The sequence below is a fragment of the Callithrix jacchus genome, chromosome 3 (genome assembly GCF_049354715.1).
Source record: "Callithrix jacchus isolate 240 chromosome 3, calJac240_pri, whole genome shotgun sequence".
In the NCBI taxonomy this organism is placed as follows: domain Eukaryota; kingdom Metazoa; phylum Chordata; class Mammalia; order Primates; family Cebidae; genus Callithrix; species Callithrix jacchus.
Genome location: NC_133504.1, coordinates 185,585,527 through 185,609,971, shown reverse-complemented (window position 1 = coordinate 185,609,971; position 24,445 = coordinate 185,585,527). Strand labels below are relative to the sequence as shown.

The window sequence follows — 24,445 nt, the reverse complement described above, 5'->3', positions numbered from 1 at the left end:
GTGCATGTTCCTTCCTCCAGGAAGCTCTCCCGCACCACTCCTCTGGCCTCAGTGACCTTCTGCTGCCCCACAGCCCATGCTTGCTCTGTCCTGGCATTGACCCCACTGGGTCATCATCTACTGTTTATATTTCCACTCCTCCCACAGCCTCAACTGCAGATTAGATCCATGTGGAAACTGTAAAAGATCCCACTACTCAACACTCTGTCCTGCAAGAGGAATCAAATGAGAGCTTCTGGAGGTGGGGCCTCGGGACCCAGGTGATGTGCCACCAGGACAGAGAACAGCCACCCCAGGCCATGAGGTCCTCGGCCACAGGGAATCTGCCTCCTGAGGTCACTGGACACAATGCCTGGCCATGGCAAGTCTGCAACAAGCAAACCACTTCCTGGAATACAGAAGAGGATGAGGACTACATCCTTCACTGTCATCATCAATGATCTGTGAACCAGGGCCCTCAGTGGCACTTAAGGGCAAAAATGCAGGCTCTTTCCTTCTGTCTCTCACTCTTCTCTCCTTGCCCACCTTTGGAGAAGTTCAGCTCCCACGTGGAAAGCACTAACCCACCTGCCTGTGCATGTGGTTCCATCCATTCCATTTTCTCTGGCCTCTTCCATCACCCTTGCGGTAGGCAAATGCATTAATGGCTTCAATTCTTCACCTCTCTCTGGATCACCCCATTGCCATGTGCCTTCACAGTGTCCTCTCCCTTGGGCTCTAAGTTTGGCCAAATGACTTGCTTTGTCTCCTGCCTTGGTGGCAAACATGACACAGGTGGAGGCTTGAGTGATCGGGCTCTCCTGCTTTTGCTCCTGCTATGGCCATGTGCAGGCCATGTGGATGAACTTGCAGGGGATGATCTCGAGGAGCAGGGCTGAGTCACCCAGCCAGCTAGCCAGCCAAGGCCAGAGGGGATCGGCTGACAGCCAGTTGAGCCTCAGACACTGGAGTGGGTTTAGCCAACATCAACAGCACAGCCTATGCAACCTTGGTCTTAGGAACCAGCCCAGCCAAGATCAGCCAAGCCCAGCCTAGAGCCCCTCAAGCCCAGGATCCTGTGAGCTAACTGGATGTTTTTTGTCTATGCCATTTAGGCTATGTGGTTATTCATTTCCCAGTTTTATTGTACCAGTAGAAAATTAATGCAATTGCTTCCCACTCCCCCTATGTCTTTAAATTCCCTTTGCCTTGATCTTGTGGTCCTCAGCCTAAAATGCACTCAGCTCTTTTCCCTGCCTTGTTCTAAGTTGCTGTATCTTCTTTCACTCTGTTTTACCTCAATGCACAGTCTCTCGCTGTTTTTGCGGCTGGCTCAGAGACCTCAAATCTCAGAGCAGAATTAAAGTGTCCATTCTAAGACATAAAACCCTGAAAGATAGAAACTAGGTAGACACTGGGGAGCAGAGAAGCTTGTGGGATATGCTTGGATTTTGTGTAACATTAGCAGATCTTGGACATCATTCATAAAATATAAATGCATTTGTTTAATTATGTTTATATTTCATTTGAAACCCAAATAACTAACTTGTTCTCTGGGAAAGCATTTAATGCAACCAATGATGGGACTCTTGAAATGGCAATACGCAGTTACTGGTTTGTACAAGGTTTTGTCATGTAGTTTACAAAAGGTGGCAGTAGATGCCAGCACAAATGGGGTGCCCTTAGGACCCACTTAGGAACACGTACTGTCCTTGCCTCATGGCTGGTCATGTTTCATAGCAAAGGTCTGGAAGTATGAAGTTGATTTTAAGTGTTAAAAACCTACAAAACGAATGGCTATTGTGTTCTTCAAACAAGCCATTTTGTTCTTGTTTCTGCAGTTCTGCCCCACTGTCTTTACCACCTGTCCATTCAGGCACACCTTCCTCTGTCTGGCCTTGTCACGCCCTCAGAATCCCACTGTCATGGCGTTGCCTTCAAGACAACCCCTGCACACCCCTCTCCCTCTTCCCTCTGCCCCCGACCTCTCGTGAGCTTCCCCACACTCTCCCCAACACCATGCAACCCATCAGGGTTAGGACCCTGTTTCCCTTCTTCATAATTCCCAGAATCTGGCACACAGCAGGTGCTCAAGAGATGTTTACTGAGTAAAAGACAAAAGCAAGAATGGCCATTGTCAGGATCTGCTTAAAAAGCCGATCAGCTTCTCCCCTTGGAAGAGCAGGTAAATGAGGGTCATGGGCATAGACTCCTCTCTTTCTCTTCTCTCCCCAGAAAGGAGACTTATCTTTTACTGAGAGAAATTCTCTGCTCCTAAATTTCTTTTCTGTACCACCTGCAAAGCCACTCATTGGGTGTTGGAGTGGGGGAAAGGTTATCAGCCATTCACCTCTTAGTATGAAATATCATATTCAACGCTCTGTCCCACCATCTAGTAGAGACTTTTTGATAAAATGGGTGGCTGGAGAGGAAGAAGATTGGATGCAGGGGCACTTGGGTAGTGTGTGGGGTGCTGCATAGCCAGAAGGGCTGGGACAATGTGAAGACCAAGCAGGGGCTGGCAAAGGATGAGGAGCTCAAGGGGGCAGAAGAGAATCAAGAAAGAATGTGGGAAGGGCTGATGTGGAGGCTGAGAATGGGTGCAGAAAGGAAGGTGGGATGGGTTGGATGGAAATCCAAAAGACAGGAAAGAGAAAACTCAGGGGAGGCTGCCTGTATCTTTTGTGCAGTAGTTTCAGGGGAGCTGTGACCAGGGGCGGTGAGGATGGAGCCAGAACTATGAAGCCAGATAGTCCTGGATTACCCCCAGCCTCTCTGCCTCACTTTTCCTCATCAGTGCAAAGGCTGGCTTATTGCTATTCATGCTTCTGCCTGAATTTTGCTTCTGGGATGCTATGCAGGTCCTGGAAGTCTTCCCCTAGCAATTTCTCTTAATCAATAGGACAGAGCCTTGAGGATGCTGCTGGGAATCCAGCCTTCCAGACCCCTGCTTTCCAGGCTGCCATGAAGAACCAGTCTGTGTCTTCTCACCTCCTCTTCATCTTGCTTCTGTGATCTGACCTTGCCTGGCCCTGAGCAGAGACAGGGACAGGAAGAGGGCGAGTTACCTACCCCTTCCTGAGCACTTGCTTACTGTGACGGGTGGCTGAATTTCGAGTCTCAGCCGAGACAAGACTCTCATCACCCTGCAAGATGGGTCTATTACTTCTGCGTCCCTGCTGGGAAGGCTGAGACATGGAGGCACAGCCACTTGCTCAAGGACACTCAGCTGGCTGGAAGCTCAGCTGAGCACCACATCTGAAGATCCTGACTTTTAGATACAAACTGAAGACCTTGCTTTTGCTTCCTCTCCTGACTTGATTTGGATCTTCTGCTCTGTCCATGCCCTAGGCATCTTGAGGCTGCTGCTGACCTTCCATTCAGGAGCACAGTGAGTTCAACCTCACTGCCTGAAAAGCACTCAGTGTGGTTCCAGCATCTGATGCAGAGATGCAAATGGTTCCATCCACCACTCCTGTACATAAAGATGCACACTATGAGGCTAGGATGCCCCAAGCTATGCTGCTGGCACATGGAAGGTTTGAGAGGAGCTTTGAGATAAAACCATGACTTCAGCCTGCAGGAGTAGGGAGGGAGAGTGGGGGAGCTGCGTGGAAAACTTGACACATTCATCCTTGAAGGTCCCAGCACAGATGAGAATCCCTACTTGAGAAGAATCCCCACCTTCTCCCTCCAGCCAACCCCATGTTAGGCCCTGAGAGATGGGCCCCTGAAGCAGTGCCAGTGAATTTAGTTTTCAAGGCTGTAAGGCCGCTATTGGCATCAGCCACAATTGATTGTCAAGACCACCGAGTGTTCTTGGGCTGAGCCCTAGGCTCACGGTTCTTAAACTTTGTTGGGCATCCCATCCCCAGAATTCTGATCCAGAATATAGGAGCCCAGGCTTGCTGAAGCAGGACAAGGCCTGACCTCTGATTTTTACCAGGTCCCCCAGGTAATTCTGATGAGGCAAGAGTTGGAGAGCCACTGCGTTGGTGCCTTGCTACTCAAAGTGTGGTCCATGGACCAGCAGCATCAGCCACCAGGGAGCTTTGCAGACTCAACTTTGCAGAGTCCGGTCCTAGCTCAGACCTACTAAATCAGCTTGAGAAGATGCCTAGAAGATTCGGGTGCATATAAAGGAAATTTTGAGCAGCCTGACATAGCCGACAGATGAGTAAATGCTTAGTGGATTATCAAGTATTAAACTCTGCTTGCTAGGCATACACTCTCATTTCATCCCCATGACCACCCTGCAAGGGAGATGCCTTTTCCCCATTTTACAGAAAATTAAATCGAGACTCAGAGAGGTGGGAGACTCCTGAACCCACCCGTTCATAGGTGAAGGAGCGGGGGTTAGAACCCAGGGACCCCATGCTCGTCCTCACTGCGGCCCTGTCCTCCTCATATAGGGATAGAACAGCAATGACTTCAGATGTGAACACTTTAAGTAACTTTGATTCAACTTAACCACAGCAGGACATGGACCGGAAATTTACACAGATGTCCATTCACCAGGATTGAAACAAGAGAAGGTTTTTAGCCAACCCTAATCTCCAACTCAGCAAGACCCAACCCCCACCCCCTCCCCACTTCCCAGTACCTCAAACTTTCCACCGAGAGTCCCTGAAAAGGATTCGTAGCAGGCTTACCATGTTCATCCAGCAGGATGTTGTCTGGCTTGATATCTCTGTAAAAGAAAACAAAGAAGCTGGTAATGTGGTTCCTGAACTCACAGATGAGTATATCGACAGGTACATCAGGACAAATGCTGGCAACACCCAGGCTGCTCATCTCCTCCTGACCTGAGGCCTCAGACAGGGAGCCGTAGAGTGATTGGTATGATAATGGGACACCTGTGTTCTTACCGCCTCTTCTCTTTCCTGGAAGTGCAAGTAGATTGTTTGAATATTTTTTTCCTGAATATTCTTAGCTTTTTCATTGTTTGTTTTTGAGACAGAGTCTTGCACTGTCACGTGGGCTGGAGTGCAGTGGCATGATCTCAGCTCACTGCAACCTCCGCCTCCCTGGTTCAAGCGATTCTCCTGCCTCAGCCTCCCGAGTAGCTGTGATTACAGGTGCCCACCACTATACTTGAATAATTTTGTGTATTTTTAGTAGAGATGGGGTTTCACTGTGTTGGCCAGGCTGGTCTTGAACTCCTGACCTCATGATCCGCCCATCTCAGCCTCGCAAAGTGCAGGGATTACAGGCATGAGCCACCGCACCTGGCCAATACTTAGTTTTTAGCCTCTCAGCTCCAGTTGTAAGGGTAACATCAGTGACTGCTCACTGAGCATGTGGTCAGCACCAGCAGTGGGAGGCACCTGCCTACCCTGAGGTAGCTGAGCCATCCCACCACAGCTCCCTGCAGGTGTCATGGCGTCCGCAGAGCTTAATGAGGGTTTTAAGTTGTGGCAGTCAGAAATGTGCAAACTATAGCTCTCGGACAAATCCAGTCCTGGGCCAGTCTTTGTATGGCCTGAGAACCAAGAACCACATCAACATTTTTAAAGCACTGTAGAAACAAAACAACAGGCACACCCCACGCACACACAGAGGAACATGCAACAGAGACTAACGTGGCCCTCAAAACCTGAAGTATTTATTACCTGGCCCTTTATGGAGAAAGTGTGCTGACCTCTTTTAAGGGTAACATAGTGACCTATGTGGGGCAAAATCTGGGCTGAGGAGTTTCCGGAAAGTTCTGCTCTACATCACCATGATAGCAAAGGGCCTCTCAATTCCAAGTGAAACATTTTGAGGGCTGAGGCTTTGCTTTCTTTGCATCTACAAGCCCATACCCAGCACAGTGTCCGACGCAGTGGTAGACACACGTAAAACGCCACTGCGTGTAAGAATGAAAGAATGAAAGGAAGAGAAGAACGGCTTCAAGCTCAACTTACCTATTACTGACGTCTACACATTTGCTGGGCTCTGCATTAAAACCACAGATTTGACAAATGCATAAATTCTCACTCATTTATAACAAATGTCACATCTACTGAGACTAATGATAGCTTTCTTCAAAATAAAGAGCAGCTGCTCCCGAGTTTATCAAATATGAATTCTACCTGAAAACACGCTGTGGTTCAGTGTAGTAATGCAATGCAATGTCCATGGGTTTGGGGATGAAAGAAGCACTCAACCTCCATATTTAAATTTTTATTTTCATTGTGCCTTTGCAAGCCGGTGAGTACTGAGAAGCACTGAGTACATGGGCCCCTGCTGCTGAGGTCACAAAGCCTCCACTGTGAACTAAGGGATTACTGCAGAGACCCGTAGGGAGCCTCATGGGAAGGATGGACTTGGGAACTTATACAATTAAAACAAAAGGCGGAAGACCTAGAGTCAAGTGTTTGTGGATCAAGTCAGCAAATGCTTGGACCCTGCCCAGGTGGCTCCCAGCAGAGTTTCTCATCAAAAGTTGGTAAGAAAGAAAATAGGTTAACAGTCAAGAATGAAAACATAGCAGCAAACGTTCAGGCTTATCTCTTAAAGTATCACCAGGACTGAGATGATTTCATGTGGGGTGTGGGGACCAGGGAGGAGGTGACTGTGGCCCAGGAAGTGGGGGCTATAAAATGCCTACAAGGGCTGTAGCCTAAAGACAGAGCTAGAGTCAGGACACAGGTGAGGTGAGGGTGGGATGACAGACCCAAGAAGACGTGATCTGGTATACTGGGTTGAATGGTGTCCCTCCAAAATTCATGTCCATCCAGTACCTCAGAGCGGGACCCTATGTGGCAATGGAGTCTTTGCAGGGGTAATTACTTAAGAATCTCAACATAAATCATCCTGGATTTAGGGATGGCTCTAAAGACTCGTGTCTTTATAGGAGGAAAGTGCGGGGAGGGATTTGGATACAGACACAGGAGAGAAGAAGGCTGTGAGGAGATGGAGGCAGAGGCTGGGGTGATGCAGCCATAAGCCGGGAACGCCAGAGCCACCCGGTGCTGGAACACGCAGGGGGCGAATTCTCTCCTGGGCCTCCAGAGGAAGCCCAGCCACGATTCCACTTTGATGTGAACTTCTAGCTGGAATTATGAGAGAATAAATTTGTATTGTTTTAAGCCGACAATTTTGCAGTAATTTGCTGTGGCAGTCCCAGGAAGCTAACACAACTGGCATGAGGGAAGGAGAGCTGATGGAGAAGAGGGCAAACCTCAAGGGGCAGCAAGGGCCCTGCTAACCACAGCATGGCCTTGGATAAGCCCAGTGCCTGGCCACCCCCACATCTCCATTGCACCTGCTCACAGTGTCTCATATCCTGCGAACAGAATGGGGCACAGATGTGGCCAGCTTGGTCCCTAGACCCCACAGATCCAAGGAAAGGGGCTGCCCTGTTTGGGAGAGTCCAGCCCATGAGCTAGACAGTTTGGGTTCCAACGCCAGCCTCGCCTTTGACTATCTGCGTGATTCCCGTCTCTGCCTGACTTTCCTTTGCTGTGTGGATTAAATATCTGATACATAACACACGTTGCCTCTGTACTGGCTCTTAGCACAGACTGGAATCTCAAGCATTTACAGAGTTTCCCCTTTGTGGTCGTGAAGGCATGTCATGAACAAGACAGACCCAGCCAAATGGAGCTTGCATTCTAGGAGGAGAGGCAGGCCAGAAGGCACATGAATAAATCGCAGGATTGTTCATTGTAGCAGGTGAAGAAAGCAGAGTCTAGAAAAGAGACCAATAGAGGGTCCCTAGTTTTGGCAGAAGGTCAGGAAGACCTTTAAGAAGCGGTGACTTTGGGTTGACATCTGAATGGCAAGAAAAAGCCATCTGTGCACCATCTAGGGGGCAAGTTCTCATTCTGCAGATGAGGAAGGAGGAGGGTGAGAGAATAAATCATCTGGCCTGCGATGTGGTTCTAGACATGGAAGGTGACAAAGGTGATGGGTGTCACCCCTTAATTCAGTTATGTCACAGGGCAAAGTTGGTGGGATGACATTACATTATATGACTCTGTCCTGGCAGACTGGAGTGAGACCTCAAGACATGTGCTGCCATGTGAGAGCCAGTCACACAGCAGGGAATCTAGGTGTCCTTGGGAGGAAGAGTGGCCACCGGGCAATGGGTAGCAGGAAAACGGGACCTCAGTCCTGCAGCGACAAGAGCTGAAATCTGCCAACAACCACAAGAGCCTGGGAGAGGACCCCACCCCATGTTCCAGAAAGGAATGCAGCCGGGTGGGCGTGTGGATTGTAGTTTTGTGAAATCCTCCGCAGACAATCCAGTTAAGCCCCCCTGGACTCCTGGGCCACCGAAACGGAGGGAAAATAAATGTGAGTTATTTCAAGTTGTAAAGTTAGTGGTAATTAGTTTCACAGCAATAGAAAACTAATACTCTGGCTATATAATCTGAGGCCACCTACTCTGAGCCTTGTTTTCCTCATCTGGGAAATGGGAACAGCAGCGGCTATCTCACTGTTGCTGAATGGACAATGAGATGACATTTGTTCAGCACTCTGCACAGTCCCAGTGCGGCGAGGAAGAAGTGCTGAAATAAGTCACAGCGATGGGACTGTCACTGCTCTTTTAAAAGGAGCTGGGGAGAAGTCAAAGGCAGACTGGCAGATTCCCGAGCTTTTAGCAAATTAGGTCTCTTTCACAGGAGACTCGCTGGGCAGATGCCTGCAAAGCTGCGTGGAGGAGATGGAGAATCTGAGTCACTGTGATTTAATAAGAATAGCATTTTCTGGGTAAAGTATCTTAGCAGTGCCTTTAGTTTAGACGGTTTCAGGAACGTTTCCTCCAGCTCTGTTTTTTATATCGATCATATCTCAGCTCCAGCACGTCATCCTGTTGAAAATGGGTTTGAACGATCAGAAAGGGCATTAGGAGCATTGCGTGGATGGGAAGGTGCTGACAATGTTTTCTGAGGACAGGCCCATAATTTCAGAGCTAGGCAAAATGACACTTTGATGGAAAGTATGCATGCAGGGCTATAAAACCTGGTGCTGCTCTTGAATTATTCCCCAGCCCTCAAATAAAACGAAGCACAAAATGTCAGCTGGGCTATTTTAAAAAACAGCATAGAAACGGCTCTGATCCACAGGTACCCATGACCAGACTGCAAAGCAGGACCACCAGGACATTTCTGCATGTGCCTTTTGGCAGGGGGTTTCTCAATATTCTATGCTGGCAACCTTACGCAGCAGCAGAGATAAATACAAAAACTTGGAGGGCAAAGGTAGACTAAGTGAAGCAAAAATCTGTGGCTATTTCACCACTAGGGAAGGGAACATGTTATCCGTATGCATGCGGGAGGGAGCGGGAGGTAGCAAAGGACGGAGAAGAGAGACTCGAGATCCCGTCCTGACCCTGCCTCTGGCTGGCCATGCAAACAGGGCACGCTGCCCCGGTAAGTGCTACGGTTAGGATCTCTGTCCCCGCCCAAGTCTCCTGTTGAACTGTAATTGCCGGTGTTGGAGGTGGGGCCTGGTGGGAGGTGACTGGATCATGGGGTTGGTTTCTCCTAAACAGTTTAGCACAATCCTCTTGGTGCCATTGTCATGATAGTGTTATCACGACAGTGAGATAGTGATAGGTGTGTAGCCCCTCCCCACACTCTCACGCTCCTGCTCCGGTCATGTAAAACGTGCCTGCGTCCACTCTGCCTTTTGTTATGGTTGTAAGTTGTTTCCCGAGGCCTCCCCAGAAACCAGGCAGATGCGGCCGTGCTTCCTGTCCTGCCTTCAGAACCATGAGTCGATGAAGCCTCTTTTCTTTATAAACAACCCAGTCTCCGGTATTTCTTTATAACAATGTGAGAATGAACTAACACGGTGAGCATTAGCTTCCTCACGTGTAAGCTGGATGATAACGCCCGCTCTATGGTTATAGTGAGGATTGGATGAGATGGTTCTCATGACATCAACCAGCACATGGCCAGGCACATGGAAAGGCACGACTGTTACTAGTAACAATAACAGGGTGTGATAAAGACATTTCAGTAGGAGGTTGAGTCAACAGGATCGGCACTGGGAAGGATGGCCAAAGACATTTACTGGGGGTTGGAAAGAATGGGAGGGCTTCACCTTGACTGTTGACCTCAGTTTGAATGGGACTTTGCACCCATCCACCAGCAAGCGGATGTGGAACAGGACGCTAAGGATCTTTGTTCTCATGTTTTAGAATCTCTCACCATATTGGCGTGGATTGTTCTTCTAGAAATTAACAACGATGAAGAAATGACAACATATCATCTCTACTCATTAAATATTACTTCTTTCTCACTTCTGTCTCCTGCTCCTGTGGAGGGGGGACCATGTACAAACAGCAGTCTCCAACACAATGCTTCAGCGTTAAAAGCAGTACTGACAGTATTAACAGGTAAACTTTACTGAGTGTTGATTGTGTGTCAGGGACAAACTGATGAGTGTTATGTGGATTTAGCCATGTGCGACGTGGCTGTTTGTTATCAGGTGCTGGGGAGGCACTCCCTATGTCACCATCTTCACACAACTCTTAGAGACCGGTATTGCTACTCCTATTTTACTGATAAAGAGAGAACTATTGACAGAGGTTCGGTGATGTGTCTGGTTCTCGCTTGTGATTTGTCAAAGGTCAAACACTGGTGGAGATAAGACCTACTCTCAAGTTGGTCTCTAGATCAATGTTCTGTCTCTATGGGTGGGGAAATTAAAAAAAAAAAGAATTAGCATTGCCAGAATTCTAAAGTAGGTAGTAATAATCTGAGGAACATACTTATAATAAAGATCTGATTTCATTTTTCAATTAATTAATTAATTTTTTTGAGATGGAGTCTCGCTTTGTCACTCAGACTGGAGTGTAGTCGTGTGATCTTGGCTTACCGCAACCTCCTCCACCTCCTGGGTTCCAGCTATTCTCGTGCCTCAGCTTCCCAAGTAGCTGGGATTAGAGGTATGCATCATCACACACAGCTAATTTTTGTATTTTTAGTAGGGAAAGGGTATCACCATGCTGGCCAGACTGGTCTCAAACTCCTGACCCCAAGTGATCCACCCACCTCAGCCTCCCAAAGTGCTGGGATTACAGGTGTGAGCCACTGTGCCCGTTCTGATTTGGTTTTTAAAAATGTTACTCCCATTTCAGGAAACTTTTCGTTTATTACACCGCCCACATGCAAGGTTGCAGTTCTTGTTTAATGTGACTCAAATGTCCTTACAGAGCACAAATGTGAACCTGTCCCTTTTCTACATAAATCCTCCTAATGGCCCTGTGGCGCGTATGGTGCTGGTGTCCCAGGATAATCCAGAGATGAAAAGTGAGCATTGAGATGTGCTTGTCAACTTGAAAATCTGACAACTAAGGTCATTGACGATAATCCCCATCATACGTACATGAGAGGGGATGCAGAGGGAGCCATTCTAGCCCAGAAGCATCACAAAGACACGTTTAGATGGAAGCACAGCTGCCACATGCCCCAGGCCCATTCGTGGTCAAGTGTTTAGAAAGCTCTGATCCAATAGCCAGACTCCGAAGGCCTTCAGGCATTTCCTGATCTTGCCTGTAGGCTTGGCCCTCTGTGCCTTGTGGTCAGACCACCTTGGGTGCTCTGGATGCCTCAGTCTTTCCCTGGCCTTATCTCTGGAGAGCACATCCTTCTCCCTACTGAACTCTGACCCAGGTTTTAGGACACAGCTCAGTTGCAATCTCCTTCTGGGATACTGTCGAGGGCTGAAAAATGTCTCTGAAAAATTCATGTCACCCAGGTATCTGAGAATGTGATCTTATTTAGAAATAGTGTCTTTGCAGGAAAGTGTGTGTCTATATGTGCCAGTAAATGGTGTCTTTGCCAGAAAACTATCACTTTGCTAGTAAGGTAGTTCTGTCTTGCATCTAAGTTAAGAGGAAGTTGTCCTGGACTAGGGTGCACCCTAAATCCAGTGCTGGTGTCTTTATAAGAAGGGAGAAAAGAGACACAGGTAGACACAGAGGAGAAGGTCACAAGGACAGAGGCAGTGTGTGGAGTGATGTATCCAACAGCCCACGACACAGCACGGGTTTCCTGGGACCACTGGAAACTGGGAGAGATGTCGGGGGGCTTCTCAGAGCCTCCAGGAAAACCAGCTGTGCCCACATCTTGATTTGGGACTTCTGGCTTCCCCTCCCGAACTGTAAAAGAATACACTTTTGTTGATTAAAGCCACTCAGTCTGTGCTACCTAAAGACTTCCTCTGGCCCCCTGCCCCTCCCTGCTTTCCTACGTCCTGGTCCTGATGGTACAGCTTGACATTGTCCATTTACTCCCTGCTGCCGGGAGACACACATACACAGAGAAGACCATGTGAAGACAGAGGCAGGGGGATCACGGGAGCACCAGCCCTCTGAGCGGGGCCAGGCTGCTATTCAGAAAAAGGTTGCTGAAAATATGAAAAAATGAAAGAGCTTACATAACTGCTGAACATGGCCTACTCTGACTTTGAAGCTTGTAAAGCTTCCAGGGTCCTCAACCCTCTGGGACCTTGACTTCACCTTGACAAATGGGGCAGGAAGCATCCATGTGAAAAGGGACATTCTGCAGCTTCTGTCAATAAGGCCTCTCTGCCCAAACTGCCCATTGTAACTGGGATGGCTGTGGTTGAGCTGTGGCCAGCAGAGTCGAGCCCTATCGAGTGTGTCTTCTCTACCAATGACTGTCCCAGGCGTTTGGCATGTGCTCCTTGTGAAATCCTCACAACTGCCTGTATCAGGGACTCGCATGTGCAGTAAAGATCACTACAAATGGAGAGACACTGCACACCATTCCACCAAACACACCATTCCACCAAACTCACCATTCCACCAAACACGCCATTCCACCAAACTCGCCATTCCACCAAACACGCCATTCCACCAAAGACGCCATTCCACCAAACACGCCATTCCACCAAACACGCCATTCCACCAAATTCACCATTCCACCAAACACGCCATTCCACCAACCACGGCATTCCACCAAACTCGCCATTCCACCAAACACGCCATTCCACCAAACTCGCCATTCCACCAAACACGCCATTCCACCAAACTCGCCATTCCACCAAACACGCCATTCCACCAAGCACGCCATTCCACCAAACACGCCATTCCACCAAACACGCCATTCCACCAAGCACACCATTCCACCAAACAAACACACCATTCCACCAAACACGACATTCCACCAAGCACGCCATTCCACCAAACACGCCATTCCACCAAGCACGCCATTCCACCAAACACGCCATTCCACCAAACTCGCCATTCCACCAAACACGCCATCCCACCAAACAAACACACCATTCCACCAAACACACCATTCCACCAAACACACCATTCCACCAAACACACCATTCTCTCATAGTTCGGGAGGCCACAAGTCCAAAGTGAGCCTCAGGGCCTAATCAAGAGTGAACAGACTGCGTGCTCTCCTTCTGGAGCCCACAGAGGAGCTCTGTGATTTGGCTTTTCAGCTTCTGGAGGCTGCCCAGGTTCCCTGGCTGCTGGTCCCTCCTTGCAGCACTCCCACCTCTGCTCCTGCAGCGACATCTCCTACTCCTTCTCTGACCCTATCACCTGCTTGTTGGCAGGAGCCTTGTGATTCCACTGGGCCCACCTGGATAATCCAGGAGAATCTTCCCACATCATGATCCTTACCTAAATCATAGCTGCAAAGTCCCTTTTGCCCTGTCAGGTGACACAGGCACAGGTTATAAGGATTAAGATCTGGCATCTTTGGGGGGCCATTTTCAGTCTACCCCATAGCCCTTCCAGATAGTATGATGGGCTGAATGGTGTTCCTCCAAATTCCTATGTGGAGGTCCCTCTTCCCAATGTCTCTGAATGCAACTGTATTTGGCGACAGGATCTTTCAAGAGGTGATTAAGGTAAAGTGAGGACATCAGAGTGCACTTGAATCCGATCTGACTGGTGTCCTTGCAAGAAGAGTAGAGCAGAATGCATGGAAAGGTGTCAGGGGCCTGTGTGCAGAGGAACGGGCTTGTGAAGATCAGCAAGAAGGTGGCCATCTGCAAGCCAAGGAGGCCTCAGAGGAAACCAGCCCTGTGGGCACCCTTATCCTGGACTTCCAGCTTCCAGAACTGTGAGAACATCAGCTTCTGTGGTTTAAGCTGCCCGTCCTGTGGTATTCTGTAGGGCAGCTTTAGCAGACAAACACAGGTAGGCAGTTTTGTCACCCCTATTTTACTGGACAACAAAAGCAAGGTGAGAGCAGTCTTCACAGAGTCCAGAGGTGGGACAGCCAGGATATATCAGTTAGACAACCATGGCTTCATCTGAAGACATGGAAGCAATTTTTAAAATATACACACACAGCCTAATTACATAGTTCTGTCTTATTTCTATTGTAAAACCCCATGCTGCTACTCAAATCATTTTCTTCCTGCTTTATCCTTTGGGAGAGAAAGTATATCCAGTCAAGCCATGCTTGGGGTTGTTGATTTTTCTTTAATCCTGCAGAGAACAAACATCATCATGGTTGGCAACGATTAATACAGTTCAAAAGCTGTGCCACTCCGTGGGGCCCGATGTTAACTTGGCTACTAAGGCAACTGCATTCAGCTAATTATTCCCAAGTGTATCTCATGGAGATTTCGAAGCTTTGGGACTCACAAACGTGTCCGAGGATGCACCAGGCTCAGTTAATTCCTTCATGGATGGGTGAGCCCTGTGACACACCTCCCTTGGGCCAACGAGGGAATCATCTTCTTAAGAAGCTCGGACCCCCTCAGTCCACGTAGCCTGCACAGACCCACTCAACTCAGTTCTATTTCTTTCTACTTTCAACTAGAACACTGAATTGGAATGATAAATCTGTAAGTCAGCCTGCTTCGCCAGGCCCTGAGCTCCCCAAGGCTGGAGACATGGCAGTAGCACATGGAAAACAACAGATGGGTGTGGACAGCTAGGGTCCTACAGTCCTGCAGTGACTCTAAGAGAGCCTGTTGAGTATGGGTCACGTTTTGAAGCCCTTTACACACCAACAGCAGTTCAAATCCTTACTCTAATACTGTGTGGGTCTCAGTTTTTCTCATCTGTAAAATGGGTATAAAATGAAATAATGTGTGTCAAGGACTTATGCAGTTCCTAGCATAGAAAAGATGTCCAATAAATGATGATTAGTTCTCCTGTCCCCTGCACCCATCCCTACTTAGCAGGGAGTTTGGAAGGAAAAGGAGGTGGCAGAAGGAAACAAGGAAGAGTTGACTCCCAAGTGATGATGACCATTTGTCACATTTGTGCAGTTTTGCCGTTCACAAAGCCCCTTCCCACACTGGGATTTATTTAATCCACCTGCCAGTCTTAGAGGACCAGCATTATCTTCTTTTTGACGGATAAGAAAACTGCAGCTTGGAGAGATGAAGTGACTTCTCCACGGTCACAGTTAAAAAGTAGCAGAAGGGACTGGGCACAGTGGCTCATGCCTGTAATTCCAGCACTTTGGGAAGCCAAGGTAGGTGGCTCACCTGAGATCAGGAGTTTGAGACCAGCCTGGCCAATATGGTGAAACCTCATCTCTACTAAAAAATACAAAAATTAGCCAGGTGTGGTGAGGGTGCCTGTAATCCCAGCTACTCAGGAGGCTGAGGCAAGAGAATCACTTGAACCTGGGAGGCAGAGGTTGCAGTGAGCCAAGGTTGTGCCATTGCACTCCAGCCTGGGTAACAAGAGCCAAACTTTGCCTAAAAAACAAAAACAAAAACAAAAGCAGTGGCAGAAGCATGACTTGAGCCCAGCTCCTCCGATGCCCATCTGGTACTCTTCCATTTCCATCCTCTGGGTGGGGTAGAGATGTTAGGGGCAGAGTCACTCGATTGACCTGTGTATGCTTCAAATACACCATGGCCCTGTGTCTGCCTGCATGGCTGGAGCACTCTCCTCTAGCCCACCACCTCTGCCTAGTCAACTCCTCTGCACCCATCAACTCTCAGATTTGGCATCACTCCCTCCAAGAAGCCCTCTTTCAAGCCCTGGGTGCATGTGGAGGGGAGACCGCATAAGTGCCAAGACAGGAGTCAGAAGCCTCAGCCTATTCCCATAGAAATAATGAAGAAGAAAATAACCAGAGATATAACCGCAGTCGTCATTCATATGCGATCTTAGTTATTCACACGTGATCTTAGTTACTCATAGGTGATCTTAGTTCTTTTATTAATGCCTCTCAGGTCACCAAGTGTGAACCTGGGGTGACATTGTGAAAGGAACGACCCTAAGGTAAGATGCTCTAAACCCTTGTCACGCCCCTGTAAGGGCTGCTGGAGGGCGCCTCGGCTGTGCAGCAGCACCAGCGCTGGGAAAGCGCCTGCTGTTTAGCCAGCTAGGGAAGGAGATGTCCAAGATGGCGGAGACATCTTCCTCCTCGGGAGAGTTGGGAGAAAACTCCACTCCTCCAAGCTCTTGCAGTAGACCTGACGCTGTCAGGGAGGCATGCAGACATCCGGGGGCTTAACTGTGTCTATGTGATGCTGTGCTTCAGTGGTCACGTTCCATGTCCACTCTCATGTTCTGCTTCTGCACCTGGTTCCTTTTTTCTTAGAAGAGATAATCAGTAAAAGTAATATCAATCTTAATGTCTTTGTTCTTTCTTGACAGGTATGGAAAAGTGCTGATGCATTATGCTCCTTACCTCATCTCGGCTACTAGAAAGCCTTGGGCCCCCACCTATATGACACGTGATGTACTTGATCCTATCACTGACCACCAAGGCCACGCCCTCTCTACCCTGCCCCAGCTTTGTACACAATAAAAGTCAGAGTGTGCAGACTCGGGGCCACGGCCGGACTCCGCACTTTGGTTAGCAGTGGACCCCTGGGCCCAGACTCTCTTTTCTCTGTCTCTGTGACTTGTGTCTTTTATTTCTAGTTTCTTGTCTCCACACCAGCAGAGAGGGGCTCAAAGGACCCTGCAGGGCTGGACCCTACAGGTACACCAGGTTGCCGTCTGCATTTTCCCTGTTACTTCACTGGCATGACAGTGACCACAGGGTATATGTGCTCGTGTGATTATCTGGCTGATCCTTGTCCTTCCCAGTAGGCGCTGAGTTCCATCAAATCAGGGCCCATTCCTAGATTTGCAGTCCTGGCACAGCTCCCAGCACCCAACAAGTGTTCAGTAGACAACAGTGGCATTACCCGTCTGTAAACATGTCATGAGACACTGGGTGAATGTTGGGCAGAACTCCACAGCATTTGAGTCCAGAGGTTCCCAGGGAGGCCCAGGCTCCATACAGGGTCAATCAGCATCTGGCCCTGGCTTTAGGCTCAGGCCCTGGTCCAGGCTGGGTCCCCCAGCACTCCCTGATAGTTCATTGTGAGCCCTGGCTTTCCTAGGGGCCACCAGCTCTCATCCGATGTCACTCACTTTGAGCAGTGTGCATCTTGCCAGGATCATGTGGTCTCTATTTTCTTCCCAGACCCGGCCTTCCCGGCGGGCTCCGAGTGGCTGGGCCTGCCGGACGCTGCGACTCTTGGAGAGCTTCCTGTTTCTGTGAAGATGCTCAGGCTACGGCTTTATGTTCTTCATCCAGCTGTCCAAGGACAATTTGGGAAAGATCTCAAGTCCATATCAAGGCCTAATCTGGCTCTATCCACATGACTTCTGTTGGAATCCGAGAGCTGGACTCAATGGAGGGTCCAGCCACCACCCAGAATGATCGGGTCATTTTCCAGATGAGGGACCTATGTCTGGAAGAGCTCAGCAACTCCCGTGGGTTGTCTGGGAAATTACTGCCAGAGCTGGGTTTGAAATTTGCTTTCCTGACTCTTGTAAACTTCTTGATGGTATGGATTTTATCTGAGTCATCAAGAAAGGTATTTTAGAGCCAAAGGGACCTAAGAAATAATTGTGTTTCTTCCTCTCCTTACAGAAGAAGACAATGGAGCTGAGAGACGTTCAGTTACTTGGTCCAATTACAAATATGCGAGCTTCAAACTGGGCTCAGTCTAGATCGATCTTTCTCCACGGCCAGTGCTCTTGGACCACCGAGAATTACCTGTTCCTGCTTCTACCACGGTTCTCATTCCCACTCCCTCTGCCCCATCATTTCTACCCTACACTATGCTTGGGCTCTGGACTCAACCCTGCCGGGAGCTCTTTCCAACACGCAACACACACTGAGACCTGCCCTCTGGAGCTTATCCAGGAGCCAAGAAAACAAGAGACAGCCAAAGATAAAACTGCATAATGTGATACTCTGAGGGAAATAGAGGTGGAGAGGAAGGGAGCTGTGTAAGAGAGATGGGAGGGGTCCTGGGAGCACAGACAAAGGCCAGGAGCTATGGGTGGGACCTGTGGGTGGAGGCTGTGGGTGGGGATGTGGGTGGAGCTGTGCGTGGAGCTCTGGGTAGAGGCTATGGGTTGGGCTGCATATGGGAGCTCTGGGTAGGTGCTGTGAGGGTGTGGGTGGGGATGTGGGTGGAGTATGTGTGGAAGCTGTGAGGGGGCTCTACGTAGGGGCTATGGGTGGAGTTGTGGGTGGGGACTGTGTGTAGAGCTGAGTGGAGCTGTGGGTGGTGATGTGGGTGGAGCTGTGAGTGGTGATGTGGGTGGAGCTGTGAGTGGAGCTGTGGGTGGAGCTGTGGATAGAGCTGTGAGTAGAGCTGTGAGTGGTGATGTGGGTGGAGCTGTGAGTGGTGATGTGAGTGGAGCTGTGAGTGGTGATGTGGGTGGAGCCATGAGTGGAGCCGTGGGTGGAGCTGTGGATAGAGCTGTGAGTAGAGCTGTGAGTGGTGATGTGGGTAGAGCTGTGAGTGATGATGTGGGTGGAGCTGTGGGTAGAGTTGTGAGTGGAGCTGTGAGTGGTGATGTGGGTGGAGCTGTGGGTGGAGCTGTGAGTGGAGCTGTGGGTGGTGATGTGGGTGGAGCTGTGGGTGGAGCTGTGGGCGGAGCTGTGGGTGGTGATGTGGGTGGAGCTGTGGGCGGAGCTGTGGGTGGTGATGTGGGTGGAGCTGTGGGTGGTGATGTGGGTGGAGCTGTGGGCGGAGCTGTGAGTGGTGATGTGAGTGGAGCTGTGAGTGGTGATGTGGGTAGAGCTGTGAGTGATGATGTGGGTGGAGCTGTGGGTAGAGTTGTGAGTGGAGCTGTGAGTGGTGATGTGGGTGGAGCTGTGAGTGGTGATGTGGGTGGAGCTGTGGGTAGAGCTGTGAGTGGAGCTGTGGGTGGGGGCTGTGGGTGGAACTGTGGGTTGGGGCTGTGGGTGGGGCTGTGGTTGGAGCTGTGGATGAGGCTGTGGGTGGGGCCTTTAAGTGAAGCTGGGGATGGGGCTGTGTGTTGGGGGTGTGTGTGGGGACTATAGGCCATGAGAGGTGGAGCAGCACAGGAGGTCACATGGGTTCCAGGAGGATGGACTGGGCGCAGGAGCCTTGGATCTCTGCTCTAAGTGCAACAAACGACCTGGAGATCTTTGCAGAGGCAAAGGGGTACACACCACACCTGTCTTCACAACAGCCTGGGAGGAGTGTGGTCATTTCATTTCCTGGGTGATAAAACTCCAAACTAGTAATCTTGCCAGAGCATGCCTGGCCTCCGGAAACACTGCCCTTTCCTTATGTGGCCACCTCCACTTGTGGGAGCGGAGGGGGCGCAGAACGCCCAGCCAAATGCTGAACCGCCCCTCTCCAGCACACACAACCTCACCTCTGTCACCCACCTTGGAACCATGGGGCATGTCTCATTCTGCCCTTTATCGCTTTACATTGGGCACAGGGATTCAGAGCCACTCTCATTTCCTAGAATCCTGTCCTAAACACAGGCACATCCCCCAATCTGACCTCTTCCCTCACTTGCCTGGTGCCAGAGCCTTCCTATGTCTCTCCAGGATTTGTGGTCAGCATGAGGTCCCCCACTTTGAACATTTCCCCCACCCTCTTGCCCTAACCTAAACCCACCTGTCCTCCTTCCCCGTTCTCTCTAGCTCTGGCCAGGAGGGAAGGCATCACCCTTCCTCCCTCCTATCCAACCTCCACCATCTTTAGAGTGGGGTCCATCATGTCACCCATCCCTTCCTTCCTTGATGCAGTCTCCTGTGGACACTCAGAAAAGTCCCACCACACCTCGAGGGCTTTGCTCCTGGTCACTGTTGCCATCTGCAACTCAACTCCAGCAATGACCTTGGTGATGGCAACAACCGTGCACCTGGGCGTCTGGCCTCTTATTCCTGACTCTTCATCCTCCCAGGATCTCCATCTCTGCCTGCCTCAACCACTCACTCCATGGCCACACCTGGCCTTTCCTGGCTCCAGACACCCCACTCTGGAACCATCACAGACCCTTCCCTTTTGTTTCCTCCATTGTTTCAGTCCCACGGGCACCCACAATCCACCACCTTCTACCTCCTTGCTGTCCGCCAGGGTCATCACCCACTCTGCATCAGCCCATGCTGCATGGTCTCTCACTAAAGTCAAACCTTCCCACATGCCCGACTCCCTTGCCTGTTCACCTGGCAGAACCCAAAGCCTGGTTAATTTCTATTTCCTGATGTCTTTGCACTGCAGCCACCCAGCTGAACATGGCTGGAGAAAAATACAACCAGGGAAGTGAGTTTCCCTCTAAATCCCCAACCTCTAACAGTGTCTCTACGGGTCCTTCAAGCTTCCCCAACCCCTGATATCCTCCTCGTCCATTCATCCTGTCTTTTAGAGGACATCCTCTCTCTTTTCAAACCTCCAGCAGCTTTTATTCCCAAAGTCTTGGTGTCACCATCGACTGCTCTTGTCCACATCTGACATCCGCCTCTACAGCAAACCCTCCTGCCTCTGCCTGCAGAGCACTTTCCCCTCCAGTGTTCCTGCATTTTCCCTCTCCTCTCCAGCCCATGCTCACCAGGGCAGAGCTGTCACCCTCCACCCATATCCTTCTCAGGCCTCCTCTGTAGAGTAAGATGCAGGTACTCTCAAAGGCTTCCAAGCCCCTGATGAGCTGGGCCTGCCCCCTCCACCTCTCTCCACTCACTTGTCTGGCTGCACTGGTCTGCTGGGCCAAGCACTGTCCCACCCCATGGCCTCTGCCTTGCTGTTACCTGGCCTGGAAGGTCCATTGCACAGATATGCACAGGGCCTCTTTCTTTCTCCCTATGCTGAGTGCCCAGCTCCCCAGCACTCCCTATCACCTCCCCTCCTTCATTTCTCTCCATGTCCTTATCACGCCTGTCACTGTATCTGCTTGTTGTGTCTCTCTCCCCATTAGAATGTAAAACTATGACAGCAGGGACTTTATCCCTTGACTGTTGTATCACCAGGACCTACAACAGTGTTTGCCACAAAAATACTCCATAAAGAGTTGTATGGATAGTTGAATGGATGAATCAGACAGCCCCAGAGGCTCAGGACTCAGGATGGCCCTGCCCCTTGCTGAGGCCTTTCAGAGTGAGTCCACTGACTAGTAGTTTCAGAAACAAGGGTCCCTATTACCAATGCAACACCCCAGGCCGGTCACAGCCTCCACCTTTGTGGCAGGGCCTGGTATCTACATTTCCCACAAGTGCCCACCCCCGCCCCTGCCCCTTCCATGCAGTTCCAATGCCTGCTGGGGTTTGAGAGCCCTGCTGTGCTCTGAGGCAAGAAAGATCAACTGAGTTGACGCACAATGGGAGGCTATGAGTCCTGGGCTCATTCAGGGGAGGATTTTTTTTGAATTCTTAGTCGCTGCCCTCCAGCATGTAGGCATAGCCAGTGGTCAGCTCGGATCCCTACGGGAGCTGGTTGGGATGACTGTAATGCTGGTGAATCCCACGGGCCCGCCTGGAGCCAGGCATGTTCAGTTTGACTCCCGTGATGGGGAGGAGGGCAGGAGCATCACCTCTTGAGGCACAGCATGAATATGCATGTAGGAGTCAGACAAGCTGGCGCAGTGGGCACAGATCAGTGGAAAAACACACACCCTCCAACCCCGGACACTCACACTCACCCACCCACGGCTGACTGCAGGCCCCAGGGTAGCCCCACAAAACGAGAAGATTTTTTTTTCCTGATTTTACTAGAAATGTGGGTGCCCTGGTTTCAAAGCAGAGGCGACGTGGAGACCTTCCAGTGGATTAATATTTTAAGAGTTGCTATTTTCAGGGCTGAGTCTCTGTGAGTGTCCCCCAAGGGGACATGCTGCCAGAACGTGTAAGAGTCAGAGAGCCCTGGCTGCCGACACTGAGAGGGACCCTAACTCTGTCTGCAGCAACAGCCCTGGGTCCCTGACCTGTCTGAGCCTCAGTTTCCTCATCTGTAAAGTGAGCTGATCATGTCCATCCACAGTGGCTGTTGTGAGAATTAAATGCAATGATGTATCCAACAGAATGAGTCCAGGCTTGGCATATGGTGAGAGCTTAATGAATACATTAAACATTTAAACATGTTCAATTTCCGAATAAGAAAACCTTGCCTGGGAGAAGAGAAATGCCAGCGTCTTAGAGAAAGCAGTAAAGCTGAGACTGGACAGAAGCTGGGGTCTTTTTACTAAGAACTCTTGGGAATTTTGCTCTTTAGGAAGACCACATAGAGGGACCAGGGACCTTCTCACATCTGCCCCATTTCCTGCCACCTGAGGGGAAGGAGGACACAGATGAGGGGGAAGGAGGACACAGATGAGGGGGAAGGAGCCAAGTGCCCTTGAAGGAATGTGGATGACCCCACGGCCACACTGCAGCTGTTTCGTCCGGCACTGTTCACAGCACTGGCATGCATTATTTCATTTGATTCTCACGGCAATTTTGTGCAGTATAGGATATGCTGACTCATTATATTTATTTTATAGATAAGGAGTCTTATGCCCAAGGAAATTGAGTGACTTTCCCAGGGTCACCAGCAGGATGGTTAATTTTATGAGTTAACCTGACAGGGCCACAGTACCCAGATATTCGTGCAAACATTATTCTGCATGTTTCTGTGGGAATATTTTTGGACGAGATTAACATTTAAGTCAGTTGACTTTGAGTAAAGCACTTGCCCTCCATAACGCGAACAGGCTCATCCAACCAGCCAGAGACCTTAACATAACAGAGACTGGCCTCTCACAAGCAAGGGGAAATCATGCCAGCAGATGGCCTTTGGATTTGAACTGCAACATCAGCTCTTTCCTGAGTCTCCTGCCGGCTGGCCTGCCTGCAGATTTTGAACTTGTACCTCCATGATTGCATAAGCCAATTCCTTAAAATAGATCTTTCTCCCTCCCTCTTTCCCTCCTTCCTTCATGTGCACACTTCCTACTGGTTCTGTTTCTCTGGAGAATGTTGACTACCACACCCAGCTAGTAAGTGCTGGAGGAGCCAGGATTAAACACCCAGACCGCTGCTTGCAGAGCCCATGCCCCTGAGGCCCCAGGGACACAGGGTGGGAGCACGGTGGGCGCAGACATGGCAGAGCCACTTTCAGAAAAAGAATCGATGACAAATAATTCATGTGCCATTTCCTGAAATCCACACCTCTGGGCAGGGAAGGCAAGAAGTAAACAGAGTCCATATAGGTTGGTGGAGAAGGCACAGGGACAAAGGCAGCCAGCCCCTGGCATGCATTGGCCACATTTTCCATGCCACACTGAACTGGCTGCTGCACACGCACGATCTCATTCAGTCTAACGCCCCTTGGGGCTGTGAGGGTTGTTACCGTCGTGCTGCTGCTGTCTTGGCTGATGCTCGGCTGAAGACATCACGAGCAACTGCTTCCTCCAACAGCATCAGAGAGACCAGGGTTCTAAGCCTGCCTCTGCCCTTATTAACAGTGTGATCTGGAGACCGAAAGTCTCTAAGCCTAGCTTCCTCATCCATTAAACAGGGATAGCAGTTCTTCCTTGAAGTGTAGACCTGAATAATAATAAAAATAAAAGACCCAAGGTCACAGCACAGTTCTTAACAGGCGAGTCTTGGGAAATCATCTATTTCCATTCATTCTTTTTTTTTTTTTTTAGATGGACTCTTAATCTCTCACCAGGCTACTATGCAGGGGAGTAATCTTGGCTCACTGCAACCTCCGCCTCCTGGGTTCAAGCAATTCTCCTGCCTCAGCCTCCGAGTAGCTGGGACTACAGGTGCATACCACCACTCACAGCTAATTTTTGTGTTTTTAGTAGAAATGAAGTCTCATTATGTTGGCCAGGATGGTCTCGATCTCTTGACCTCGTGAACTGCCCACCTCAGCCTCCCAAAGTGCTGGGATTCCAGGTGTGAGCCACTGCAACTGGCCTTTGCATTCATTCTATCACATATTCAGAGCTTACTGAGTGCCAAGTGCTACTGTCTACTCAAAACACAATGGACAAAACTCAGTTCTTACTGGAATGGAGATTACATTCCAGTAGGAAAAGATAAGAAATGGGAAGAAAACAGAAGATCAGTGTGGTCATTTACACTGTGTAATTGCTCTGCAAATTGCTTTGGGTGGGGTGGGGGGTTGGGAGGTAGGAGGGGTGGAATGGGGGGAGGGGGCAGAGAGCTGGGAGGAGTGGTGGGCTGCTGGAGAGGATGATGATGACATTGGCACTGACAACTATGATGAGCTCTGGGACCTTGAACGGGCCCCT

At 49.8% G+C, this 24,445-nt stretch overlaps 1 protein-coding gene and 1 long non-coding RNA gene across 3 annotated transcripts in view; one reads left to right on the top strand and one right to left on the bottom strand.

The window, feature by feature from the left end:
• STK32B (serine/threonine kinase 32B) overlaps nucleotides 1-24,445 on the bottom strand; it is a 446,518-nt gene that overhangs the window by 89,748 nt on the left and 332,325 nt on the right. For both annotated transcript variants that reach the window (XM_002746002.5, XM_078368001.1), the window contains exon 5: nucleotides 4,632-4,669. In XM_002746002.5, coding sequence (XP_002746048.2) covers nucleotides 4,632-4,669 — 38 coding nt within the window. The remainder of the gene's footprint in view (nucleotides 1-4,631; nucleotides 4,670-24,445) is intronic.
• On the top strand, nucleotides 6,263-16,708 carry LOC118152356 (uncharacterized). Its single transcript, XR_004741083.3, has 3 exons — nucleotides 6,263-6,409; nucleotides 10,115-10,312; nucleotides 16,538-16,708. It is a non-coding gene; the product is annotated as an uncharacterized LOC118152356 (long non-coding RNA).